Source organism: Lacerta agilis, chromosome 9 (genome assembly GCF_009819535.1).
Source record: "Lacerta agilis isolate rLacAgi1 chromosome 9, rLacAgi1.pri, whole genome shotgun sequence".
In the NCBI taxonomy this organism is placed as follows: Eukaryota; Metazoa; Chordata; class Lepidosauria; order Squamata; family Lacertidae; genus Lacerta; species Lacerta agilis.
In genome coordinates, this window is record NC_046320.1 from 52,195,744 (window position 1) to 52,207,753 (window position 12,010).

Consider the following 12,010-nt stretch of genomic DNA (forward strand, 5'->3'; position numbering starts at 1 on the left):
GGATGCAACGCTAAGCATGGGTGGGGAATATTATCCCCAGGGACCAAATATGGTCCTCTAGACTTCTCTTTTTGACCTTTGGGACTCTTCATATGCTTGCTCCCACACCAGCCATGCTCTGAACCTTCCTCAAGTGGTTTTGCTTGGCAAATGTGTCCTTAAACCATGAAAATGCTTTCTACTTGCCTGCATGGAGAGAAGAGTGTGTGTGGGTGTAACCCTCCCCCAATCTTTACATGACTATACCTAGTAGCCTACTAGGTATTGTCAGAATACGCCGGGGGGTCCACGCAGCTCCCAAGATGAGACAAACGTCTCCGGGTGTCTTCCTGAAGTTGCGCAGCTCCAGGATGTCCATAATTCATCAGTCCCAGCACGTTCCAGAGACACATAGCAGATGCCTATGTGCGTACACACAGCAGAGTTTAGCAGAAACAAAGTAGAGATTCGTGTGTGCTCATTCTAAGCTTTTATTAAGCAGTATATACAGGACAAGGGGTGCGGGTGGCTAATCCCTGTTGCTCGGTCCCAGCTCCTGCCAACCTAGCAGTTCGAAAGCATGTCAGAGTGCAAGTAGATAAATAGGTACCACTCCGGCGGGAAGGTAAAAGGCATTTCCGTGCGCTGCTCTGGTTCGCCAGAAGCGGCTTTGTCATGCTGGCCACATGACCCGGAAGCTGTCAGCGGACAAACGGCGGCTCCCTCAGCCAGTAAAGCGATATGAGCGCCACAACCCCAGAGTCATCCGCGACTGGACCTAATGGTCAGGGGTCCCTTTATATACAGGACAAAGCGATCATGGCGTTCTCTCACTTCAGCTCCAAGAGAGAACAGAAAGTAAAAAGTACAAAAACACAACGGAGCGGAAGAGATAAGGCTAGTTTCCGTTCTCAGGCTTTCCAAGCCTAGAAAGTAAACACAGAGATGTGATGTAACAATCACACATCCAGCAATGGAGGAGTGAAATGCTGACAGGTATGACCTGTATTTGTTAAACCAATACAGTTTGGTGATGGTGATTGTAGCCTCCTGAACAAAGGTAAGAGTCATATGTATTGTTCACCTGGCACTGGTATGAACTGACTGCCCTCCCCTGGTTGCCCACAAGGCAATGCGGGCCTTGGGCTGAAAGAGGTTCCCTCATGCTTAGGTCAAGGTAGGGAATGAATTTACAGCTACCGGTAAGCTGTGAGATGTGGCTTAGGGATATGTGCAGATGGATTCATCGTATCTTGTAGTTTCTCACCATCAGATTTTGGCCATGGAAATTGTGAATTCAAACATGAATGGCAATGCATTTTCAAACACAAAGTTTCCTTCAGGGTAGAAACCTTCATTAGGTTGATAATGAGTACATTTCCTCCTCTTTTTAATAGGGTCATGCTAAACTGGCTAAATTCGGCCTTTACTACATGACAGCTTATGGTGCCGATGTTGATTTTCCTATAGGGTAAGTTTTACATTGTGACATTCTAGGAATCGTACATTGTGTGTGAACCTTTTTTTCTTTTTCTTTTTAGAATATCTCCTCGCACCTGACAAAGAATAATGCTTACCTCCCCTACTGCCCCCACACACACACTCCCTGCACCATCTGCTATTCCAGAAACTTTCAGTACAGAAAAGTTTAAGGTAGAGATTGGATGGGCCATCTGTCATGGATGCTTTAACTGAGATTCTGGCATTTCAGGGGGTTGGACTAGATGACCACCGGGGTCCCTTCCAACTCTGATTCTATTATTCTAAGCCTGGTTGCCAGACAGCATTCTGGTTAGAATTAGGAGAATTTCATCTTTGAAGAAAGGGAGGGCAGCGTTCTAAGGGCTCATCTAGAGCTCATGTATTTGATAAGAGACTGTACACTCAAATCACCCTCACACATTTACCCCTGATGTTTCCGGTGAAGCAGCAGGAGAGGGAGAGCAATCAGCAGTTACACTGAAGATAATTGCATTGCTGTTAAACTAGGATTTGAAAGCAGGCTATTTGTTTATTCATTCATTAAGTTTATTTACCACTTTCTCCTCAAAGAGCTTAAGGTTCTTTTCACCCCTGTCTTTTATCCTCACAACAATCCTGTGAAGTAGGTTAGGCTGGCAGCTTTTATTTCTACCATATCAAGGGTTTTTGTAAGCTATAAAAGATGGCACGCAGTTTAATGAGACAGGTGTCCATTATGAAAATTCAGTGGATTTCGCCTGCAGGCCTTTTGAAATATGCTTTTGCTTTTATTATTGTACCATTACTTGTAGGTATCCATCATACCTGGCACCGGAGGTAATTGCACAGGGAATTATCAAAAACAGTGATCATATGCAAAGTGAAAAGCATCTCCCTTCGGGCCCCAAGTCAGACGTGTGGTCCCTTGGTGTTATATTATTTGAGCTTTGTGTGGTATGTATCTGACATTATTCTATCTATATTCTATGCTCAGGTTGCTGCTGAGCAAAACATATTCCGTACATGTCTGTTTTTTGTTGAGTCGCCTTATTTTTAAGAGAAAGGTGAGGATTCAAAATATTGAAACAAATTCAAAACAGCAAGAACATTATAAACGTCATCTTACTGGAAATAAATTATTCATAGGAAAAATTGATTTCACCTTCACCTCAATAATCTTGTAAATAGAGATGTTGTACCAGGGAGGGCTAACGTGGTCCTCCAGATGCAGTTGGGCTCCAACAGCCATCAGTTTCAGCCATAATAGTCAATGGTCAGGAATGATGGGAGTTGTAGTCCAGCAGTGTCTGGTGGGGTACAGGTTCCTAACCCCGGTTAGTTTACTGAGGGGCTTAATTTATTTTAATGCTTACTTGAAAGAGGGAATGAAACAGCATGTGGCATTTTTAGGAAAATATGCATATATATATATATATATTGGGCCGTGATTTTGTAAACTTCTCTTTCAGTTTGCACCATTTGGTTCTGTCAGATGTTGAGGCTTTATAGCAAAATAATATGCTCTTGACATAGCCTTTTTGGTAAAATAAGGGTAATGTTGGATCTGTGACTTGATCTAGATTTCTCTAGGTTTAAGCAATGTCTAACAATTTAAAAGCATTGTGGCAGGCAGCTTTCATTCATCTGATAAAATTTAGGGCATAATTTGTTGCAAGGATAAGAGTCTGCATATTTTGTTGACAGTTTCCTTCACATAAAAGGAGCAATGACCTATGACCTTTGCAAAATTAACCACCTTTTTACCTTAAGGCAGTGCTTCTCATGAAGCCAGAGCTGGTTTTCTCTTTCACTACTCAAAATGCAACAACTATAGTGATTAACGTGGTCACTGAAGAACAACCATACACCACCACCAGCAAAAACCCTGTATTATAATGGTTTATATTCCATAATTTATATTATAGAATTATATCCTTGCATCATTGATTATTTTACCACATCTTTTATTTGAATAATGTAATCAAATGTTAATTGATGATCTTCAAAAGTCAGTGTAACAGTTTCTAATGGGCATGCATAGGTTACTTACCTCTGTGACCCCCCAACCCTGTTTCCTCCTTTAAAAGTCCTCTTGAATTCAGTGGTAGGTAGGTAGTAGGGCTAGGATTGCAGCCCAAGTCAGCAAACATGATTATGTAGAACAAAAACATTATCACCACATATATTTCTTTTAATGCAAACTTCAAGAGCATATAATGGCTGTGTGTTTTGTCATGAGCTTTTCATAATGACCCTCCTTTAACCACATACCTTACTGTTGCCTTTAGGGCAGAAAGCTGTTCCAGAGTTTGGATATAGCCGAAAGACTAAAACTTATACTTAATCTTGGTGAGTAATGTGAAAATAGCTGCGGGGCGCAAAGACTTCATAAAATCTCAGATGAGACCAGGGGTCATGATACTGAGTTTGGGGGTGTAAATGCATTCAGTGCATTGGAAAGTTAAATAGAGCGGCACTACCCATCGAGAAGGGGAGAGTTACTGTTGAAGAGAATTTAACGGTATAGCAAAAGTATGAGCTGCTGCTTATCATGGTGATCTTGCCTTTCTGTAATACACCAAATAAATTGCAAAAATCAAGGAAGGGATCATTGCTGCCCAAAACAGGCACAAGTCCCAACATAATGCTTGCCTCCGCAGGATAACTTTTGCAGATAAGAACCAGCCAGAGACAAAGAATAGTGCGGTCTGTACCTGTGTGACTGCAGCCAGGTTCTGTTCCTGCCTTGCTACAGGGTGCAAAGTAGCTGACAGCTTCCCTTCTAATCTTGTGCAGGGAATGCAAGGTACAGTGGACAATAGTTGCCAAGGTTGAGCAGTCCTTCACACAGTGATTGGCTTGAAACAGAATAGGGCCTGCCTGTCCGCCTTTGACCCACCTCTTTCCTGTTTCTTTGGGTTGCTCTGGCGTCTAGGCAGATGTCTGGCCATGCCAATCACCAATGCTGAACTGGTCCAGAAAATCCAGCTGTTGTCTGGAAAGCTGTAGCTGGGGCACTTCTAATGGAATAAAACTGAGTTTGCCAGTAGTGCCCTTATGTAATCTTCTCTCATATTAATCAGTGCATATTTACACCGATGACAAAACTTCGCAGTGTTGTTTGGTAGAGTAAATTTATTACAGGATTTAGGCACACGGACCCTTCTCTTACATACATGGCGAGTTATACTTTAACAAAGCTTAATAGTTAAAAACGTATGAGGAGAAAATATTGTTATTGGTTATCTGTTTTTGTGTCTACAACAGTCTGCTTTCCTGTTTCAGGAGTATATGGTTTGGTGTTAAGCCCCTAAAGCAGTGATGGGCAATCAGTGGCCCTCTAGATATTGCTGGACTGCATGTCCCATCATCCTTGACCACCGGCCATGCTGGCTAGATCTGATGGGAGTTGGAGTCCTGCAAGGGTCACATGTTCCCCACCCCTGTTCTAAGGAGGTGAAATATATTTATGGTTTATCTTTGAACAATGTTACATTGCCAACATTTGTTCCTTCTCTTCTTACTTACAGGATGTGTAGATGATATCATAACAGTCCTAGCTGAAGAACATGGTTGTCTTGACATCATTAAGGTCCGAATATATCCAGCCCTCCCTATTTGCTTGATTATAACTTAACTGTTTTTCACAGTATTGGATTTCTTCCCTTGAAATGGTTTTTTGTTTTGTTTTGTTCTAAAATTCATTTCTCTTGCTCTGGCAGTCTTTCGTGTTTTAATAATGTGTGTGAGTGTGTGTTATTGAAAGCTCATCTTACTTGATGAGCTTGTTATTTACTTGAGATTATCCAACTTCAAAATAATAATTATACAAGTTTTAAAATAAACCTGAGCACACATATGTGAACCATACACAAATCCCGCTTTTAGTGGTTTTCTTTTTTTGTTGTTGTTGAACTGGCACACAGTAGTGAAGTAATAGCAAATTAGATGATGTTAAGGGTTCAACTCCCATCATCCCCCAACATGCATGGCCAGTGTTTAGTTGGAGTTGGAGTCCAAAAACATCTGGAAGGGACCTTGTTGGCTGCCCCTGCTGCTACAAATCTACTATTTGGTCAGAGTTCAGCCAAAAAGAAAGAAAAAAAGTATAGTGGGACTACTGATTTCAAAGTGATTGCTGAGTCTAAATACTGTAGTCAGGTTGATATCTGCAAAGCTAATGTGTATTCATCATTAATGTGTGTCCGATAAATGAAAGCCCTTCTCTTTTGTCAAAATCAGTATATGATGAAAATTGGTTTGTCCACAAATTATATCCAACCCAGAAGATATAGCTTAAAACAGGAGTAGTCAACCTTTTTATACCTACTGCCCACTAACACATCTTTCCTGATGGTAAAATTTCCTTACTGCCCACCAGTGCTCGATGGAAGAAGGATTCAGCTTGTGCCGTAGAACCCCCTACCGCCCACCTAGAATCCTGAAACGCCCACTAGTGGGCAGTAGGGACCAGGTTGACAACTCCTGGCTTAAACCCTTGGTTCTTAGAATTCAAGAAAAGCATACTCTTGGTTGCTTCATTTTGAATTAAATTGCATGCCTGTTTAAATGCTGCACTGAAGGGCATACGCCTGCTTCAACAATGATATCTATACTTTTATCAACCAGGAACTTCCTGAAAATACTTTAACGCTACTGAAGAAGTGCCTTACATTCCACCCTTCTAAGCGGTGAGTGCCCTTTTAAAGTACAGTGAATAATGATGCTTAAAGTAAGGGAAATGCAACTGCCATACTGCAACCATCTGCTCCTACTTACCTAAAAATGAGAGCCATATATGCCGGTCTATTTTTACGTCTTCTTCCTAATTTTGCAGTTTGTGTCTATTAACAAAGACTCCAGTCTTGTTCATGTTTGTGTAGAGATGACAGTGCCTGGTTAATGTTGGCACAGCCACATCTATGAATCGCTTATTTCACAAATTATGCAAATCCATACTTGCCACCGAGTCATCTGAAGCCAATCATGGATTCCCAATAGCCATACCTCTGTGAAAACAGTTGTTTGCAAACTTTATGAATATACTTGTTCTTGTTTTTTCACTCACACCTTATAGATGAATTTCTAGAGATATATTGTGTGGTCTGCAGACTATCAGTGACAGCACCAGGGATCTGTTCCAGGGGTAGGGTAAGAATGCAGGGTTTAGATTCAGTCACGTTCCCTTCCCCTCTTTGCTTAAACAAATGTTCAGTGCTCTTGTCAATAATCATACCCAAGGTATGTGCCCATCAGGAATTAAAAGGCGTAGTTCCACAAGTAGTTAAAAGCAGCAGGCAGAAGCTTGTGTGTATTTGGCATAAACTTGGATGAGGAGGTAAGAAAGTTATGTAGAATTTAAAATACAATTTGCTGTAGCAACTTAAAGGTAAAGGCACCCCTGACCGTAAGGTCCAGTCGCAGACGACTCTGAGGTTGTGGCACTCATCTCACTGTATAGGCAGAGGGAGCCAGCGTTTGTCCACAGACAGCTTCCGGGTCATGTGGCCAGCATGAATAAGCCGCTTCTGGTGAACCAGAGCAGCGCACGGAAACGCCGTTTACCTTCCCGCCGGAGCGGTACCTATTTATCTACTTGCACTTTGACGTGCTTCCGAACTGCTAGGTGGGCAGGAGCTGGGACCGAGCAACGGGAGCTCACCCTGTCGCGGGGTTCGAACATCCGACCTTCCGATCGGCAAGCCCTAGGCTCAGTGGTTTAGACCACAGCACCACCCGCAACTTACAGTATGCTTAATTGTTTTTCTTCCAAGCATTTGAGACATAAGCCTAATCCACGGGCCACTTCACCTGCTATGATTAGCCCTATTTCACAGCTTATAAGAGTGATCTCCTTGCATAAGCAACGTTGTATGCTAGGAGGAAAGACATTCAGTATCTCAGGAGCGACTCCAGTAAATTGGAGGCGCTGAAACAGAAAATCATGTTCATGGAAATTGCTGTTGTGGTGCATAACTTCACCTGAGTAATTAAATGCACAAACAAGCAACTGATTATAGCTTGAGGGCTGGCTGTATTTTTTAAAAGGTAACACAGTTGCAAAACATAGTGGTTGGTAATTATTTTTATTGCCTAGCTATATATATATAAAAGAATACAGTGGAGACATTAAGCTGCTAATTGGGAGGAAAACAAAAGAAATAATGCATCCATGGATTAAGCCTCATTGAACACACTGAGGTGCCTGGACCTGCCTGCAGCTGCTGCCTGGGGACTTCAATCTGCCTGGACTTTCAGATGCTGAGAGTAGCTTAGGGACAAAGACCCTATGAAGGCAGGCAGCATTGGTAACACCTGCTGCCCCTGCTTCTGGGCCAGCTCTATAAAGCCTGTCTTGAAGGCGGGGCCACAAACCAAAGGGTTTGTCCCTTGGGGGAGCAGCACTTCGGGGGTGGAATGAGGGCATGGGCCAGCCTCTTTGTGGTAAGATCAATGTTTTGAAGGGGATGGGGATGTTTTAAATTGTTGTTTCAATTGTAAAGTGTATTTTTTATTAGTTTGTATATGTTAGCATTGTTAATGCTTTTAATTATTTGTTTTATGTATTTTGTGTATTTTTATATAATGTAATTTTATGTTGTGAACTGCCCTGAGAACCTACAGATAGAGTGGTATGCAAATTTAATAAATAATAATAATAATTAGGAAACCCAGTAGGAAAGCTGCACGAGTTCTTAAATAAAGCAAAAAATGCACATTGTACCACATCTACTTTTACATCTGGATTTTCAAGAGTGTATTTTCGAAACAGCTGATTTCCAAAAGAGATTTGATTTCCCCCTCCCTTCCTTTTTCCTTAGACTTATTCCTGACAGGTTACTGAATGACCCTGTATTGAGTGAAATCTCATCTTTATACCCAGCCTTCCACAAACCTTCCAGCCTTTTCTCACCCACTTTAAGATGTGCTAACTTAACTCTTCCTGAGGATATTAGCCAGCTGTTTAAAGGTAAAAAGGAGGTAACAGATTTAAAGTCTAGGGTTAATCATGATCTAATATGCAAATTTTCAGTTTGTAGACTGCCGACATAATGTGTATTTCTGTGTGGATATTTTTCTGGTCATTGAGGAATATTGTGAGCATGTACAGTATGTCTTTAGGCACCGTTGGTTTGGTGGCGGAATATATCTTGCAAGCTGGTAGGTGAATTTAGAGAATTGTATCAAAATTTTGGGTTTCCTTCAACCACATGCATTAGATGACCCCTACTTTAATTCTACAACAATCCTGTGAGGCAAGTCAGATCACAAAATAGCAATTTGTTCAAAGCCACCCTGTTCAAAGCTCTCTGTCCAGCAGTCTGCAATTGCAGGATTCTCTAATAAATAAATAAATGGGTTGGATCCAGATGTTACTTCTTCCAATGGGAGCATCCCTGTGAGTAGAAGGGGAGGAGGGAACAATTGCTGATTTTCCCTTTACATCCCCCAGAAGCACTTCCCACACTGTTGTGGGTTGTGGGTGGACCCCCAGGAACAATATGGGAAGGAGAGAAATCAGCCAAGGTTGTCTTCCCTGTTCCAGGGAGGGACTTTCACTGAATCAGGAGCCTCACATGGACAGGAGAAGCCTTTTAGTGTATGAAGGGAGATGACAGCCAGAAAAAGAATTTATTTGGTTCACGAGTGGCGCTGTGGGTTAAACCACAGAGCCTAGGGCTTTCCCAATCAGAAGGTCGGAGGTTCGAATCCCCGAAACGGCATGAGCTCCTGTTGCTCGGTCCCTGCTCCTGCCAACCTAGCAGTTCGAAAGCACGCCAAAGTGCAAGTAGATAAATAGGTACCGCTCTGGTGGGAAGGTAAACGGTGTTTCCGTGCGCTGCTCTGGTTCGCCAGAAGCAGCTTAGTCATGCTGGCCACATGACCTGGAAGCTGTACGCTGGCTCCCTCGGCCAATAAAGCGAGATGAGCACCGCAACCCCAGAGTTGTCTGCGACTGCACCTAATGGTCAGGGGTCCCTTTACCTTTACTATGTAGTCTTAAAGTGAAGAAGTGTGCAAAGCTATCTGGGTAGGGGTTTTTTGTTTTTGGCTTAAAACTTCTTTCCCTTTTTATTTCTGGTATTTCCAAGCTTCTTTACGCTGATCTTTTGTCCTCTCTGGTCCATGCGATCCCAAATCCTTTCACTCCCCAGACATGCCCCCCAACAGTGGAGTAATTAATTAATTAATTAATTACACTGCGCCCATCTGGCTGGGTCTCCCCAGCCACTCTGGGAGGCTTCCAACAGAATATTAAAACATGATAAAACATCAAACATTTAAAAATTCCCAAACAGGGCTACCTTCAGATGTCTTCTAAAATTCAGATTTTTTTCCCCCTTGACTTCTGGTGGGAGGGCATTCCACAGGGCAGGCACCACTACTGAGAAGTCCCTCTGCCTGGTTCCCTGTAACCTCACATCTCGCAGGGAGGGAACCTCCAGAAGGCCCTTAGAGCTGGACCTCAGTGTCTGGGCTGAATAATGGGGGTGGAGACGCTCCTTCAGGTATACTAGGCCGAGGCCGTTTAGGGCTTTAAAGGTCAGCACCAACACTTTTAATTGTGCTGGGAAACGTACCGGAGGTGAAATATGCCAGCTGTGGAGCTAGCGTGCTTATTTTCCCTCCAGCAGTGTCCCTCTGCTTTCTGCCCTGGCCTTTCAGCTTGAGCTGGATTTTGGATCTGGCAGTTCTGTTGCTCCAAATTCTCCCTCTGCTTGCCCCAATAGGATTTTTCTGCCCGGCTATCTTTTAGTCAGAGATTGTTGTTAAACTGAAACACACACAAATTTCAGAGGAACTCAGTGAACATAAAGCGTTCTGTTATTTACTGTCACTGCATCCCATTAAACCAGAGGAGAGAAGCCTCTTTTAAGTAATGAAGCATGTAATAAATGTTTCCCTGGTGTATATCATTTTTGCTATCAAATAAAGATGGAGATATTCTGTCACTGCCTGCCTGAGCGACTCCATAGTTTGTCCAGCTGCTTTTGTTTTCCCAGGGATTTTCCATCTAGCACTTCCAAAGGGAAGATCGTTTATCTCTAATAACATGGTCTGAAGAATTGCTCCTCAGACCTATTACTCTGTTTCTAGCAGCAACAACAACAGAGTTTTCAGTGCTGGGGGAAGGAGGACTGAAAAGAGTTGCTGGAAAGTTTATAATGCTGTCTTTGTTGGCTTCTGTTAATAGAGGAAAACTCTGATTACCTAGCAGAAAGGTCGATAGAAGAAGTTTATTATCTCTGGTGCTTGGCTGGAGGAGACTTGGAGAAAGAGCTTGTCAACAAGGAAATCATTCATTCGAAACCACCCATCTGCACTCTTCCCATGTAAGAAACAAACAAAACAAAACAAAACCCAGATTTTAGGAATGGAAGCATGAAGTAAAAAAAAAAAAAGTTAAACGATACAATGAAGTGAAAGTGGCTTTAAAGGGGGAAATAGAAGTCCAGAGTCTGAAAAATAGTTGCATTGTCAAGCACCATTCAATCCTTTAGAACCATGTCTTGAAAGCAGAGCACACACTTTGCCTTTCACAAAATCCCAGGTTCAATTCCTAGCATCTCCAGGTGCACAGGGCCGGATTAACCATTAAGCAAAATAAGCACGTGCTTAGGGCACCAAGGGAAGGGGGGTGGTATCATATAAATTTTCCCTTGTCAGATTTTTAACATGAACGGTCACAAATTGCTCAGCTGAGTGTTCATTCTTTCAGTTGAAGTATTTTCAAAACCCCAGCAGAAAAGCTGTGCTCTTGCAACAAGCCAGGCTGCATGCCTTATCTCTACCAAGTGTAGAAGTAGATGCGTTATGTGAGATTAGTTTTGAGGCTTTGATCAAAGGCTTTGCAATTAGAAAAGGTAGGAGAAAATTTTTCCAAATATAAATAAAATGGGAGTGTATGAAAATAAACATTAGTTTCCTACTTGCAGTAGGTGTGTTTATTTCAAAAAATAAAATTTAATCTTAGTTTATATTTTGAATTGGATATATATGGAGGCGCCATATATGTTTAAGGCCTCTAACGGTCTTAATCTGGCCCTACAGGCAAGACAAGGAAATACTTCTCTGGGAATCCCTGGAGAGCTGCCAGTCAATGTTTACAATACTTTAATATGTCTCCAAACCAGTGTTGGCTCCAGATGATATGGAACCTGAAAAAGGGATTTTTTTTGGGGGGGGGGGGAGAGAGAGAAACTGAAATGGCAATTCCTGCCTGCCATTCAATGGCTACTCTCCGAATCCTGGGATTGGTCACGTGATTTCATTGTTTTTAAAGGCTCATTTGAATGAAGGCTTGCTCATCATTGACTTGCATCCCTATTTTAGCTTGCAGAATTTGCTCTGTTCCTGTTTAAACTTCTGCTTTAAATTCCCAGCTCAGCTCAAATAAACTTCATTTAGGTGTAAGCTGTATCTGCTGCTGACCAGCTTTAGATTGGAATAGATGGGATCACTTCCCTAAATCTGAGGGCGAGCAAAATCCAATCTATATCAAATGCCAGTGGAAATAAAACAGAAGCATCCCCATTCAAAACAAGACAAGGATTGCAGTTGGGAGAAA

General features: G+C 42.3%; 1 protein-coding gene across 2 annotated transcripts in view; it reads left to right on the forward strand.

Annotated features, from left to right (window-relative positions):
- TBCK (TBC1 domain containing kinase) overlaps positions 1-12,010 on the forward strand; it is an 84,662-nt gene that overhangs the window by 26,918 nt on the left and 45,734 nt on the right. For both annotated transcript variants that reach the window (XM_033160322.1, XM_033160323.1), the window contains exons 5-11: positions 1,377-1,450; positions 2,253-2,394; positions 3,729-3,789; positions 4,971-5,032; positions 6,070-6,131; positions 8,262-8,410; positions 10,637-10,775. In XM_033160322.1, the coding sequence (XP_033016213.1) occupies positions 1,377-1,450; positions 2,253-2,394; positions 3,729-3,789; positions 4,971-5,032; positions 6,070-6,131; positions 8,262-8,410; positions 10,637-10,775 (689 nt within the window). The remainder of the gene's footprint in view (positions 1-1,376; positions 1,451-2,252; positions 2,395-3,728; positions 3,790-4,970; positions 5,033-6,069; positions 6,132-8,261; positions 8,411-10,636; positions 10,776-12,010) is intronic.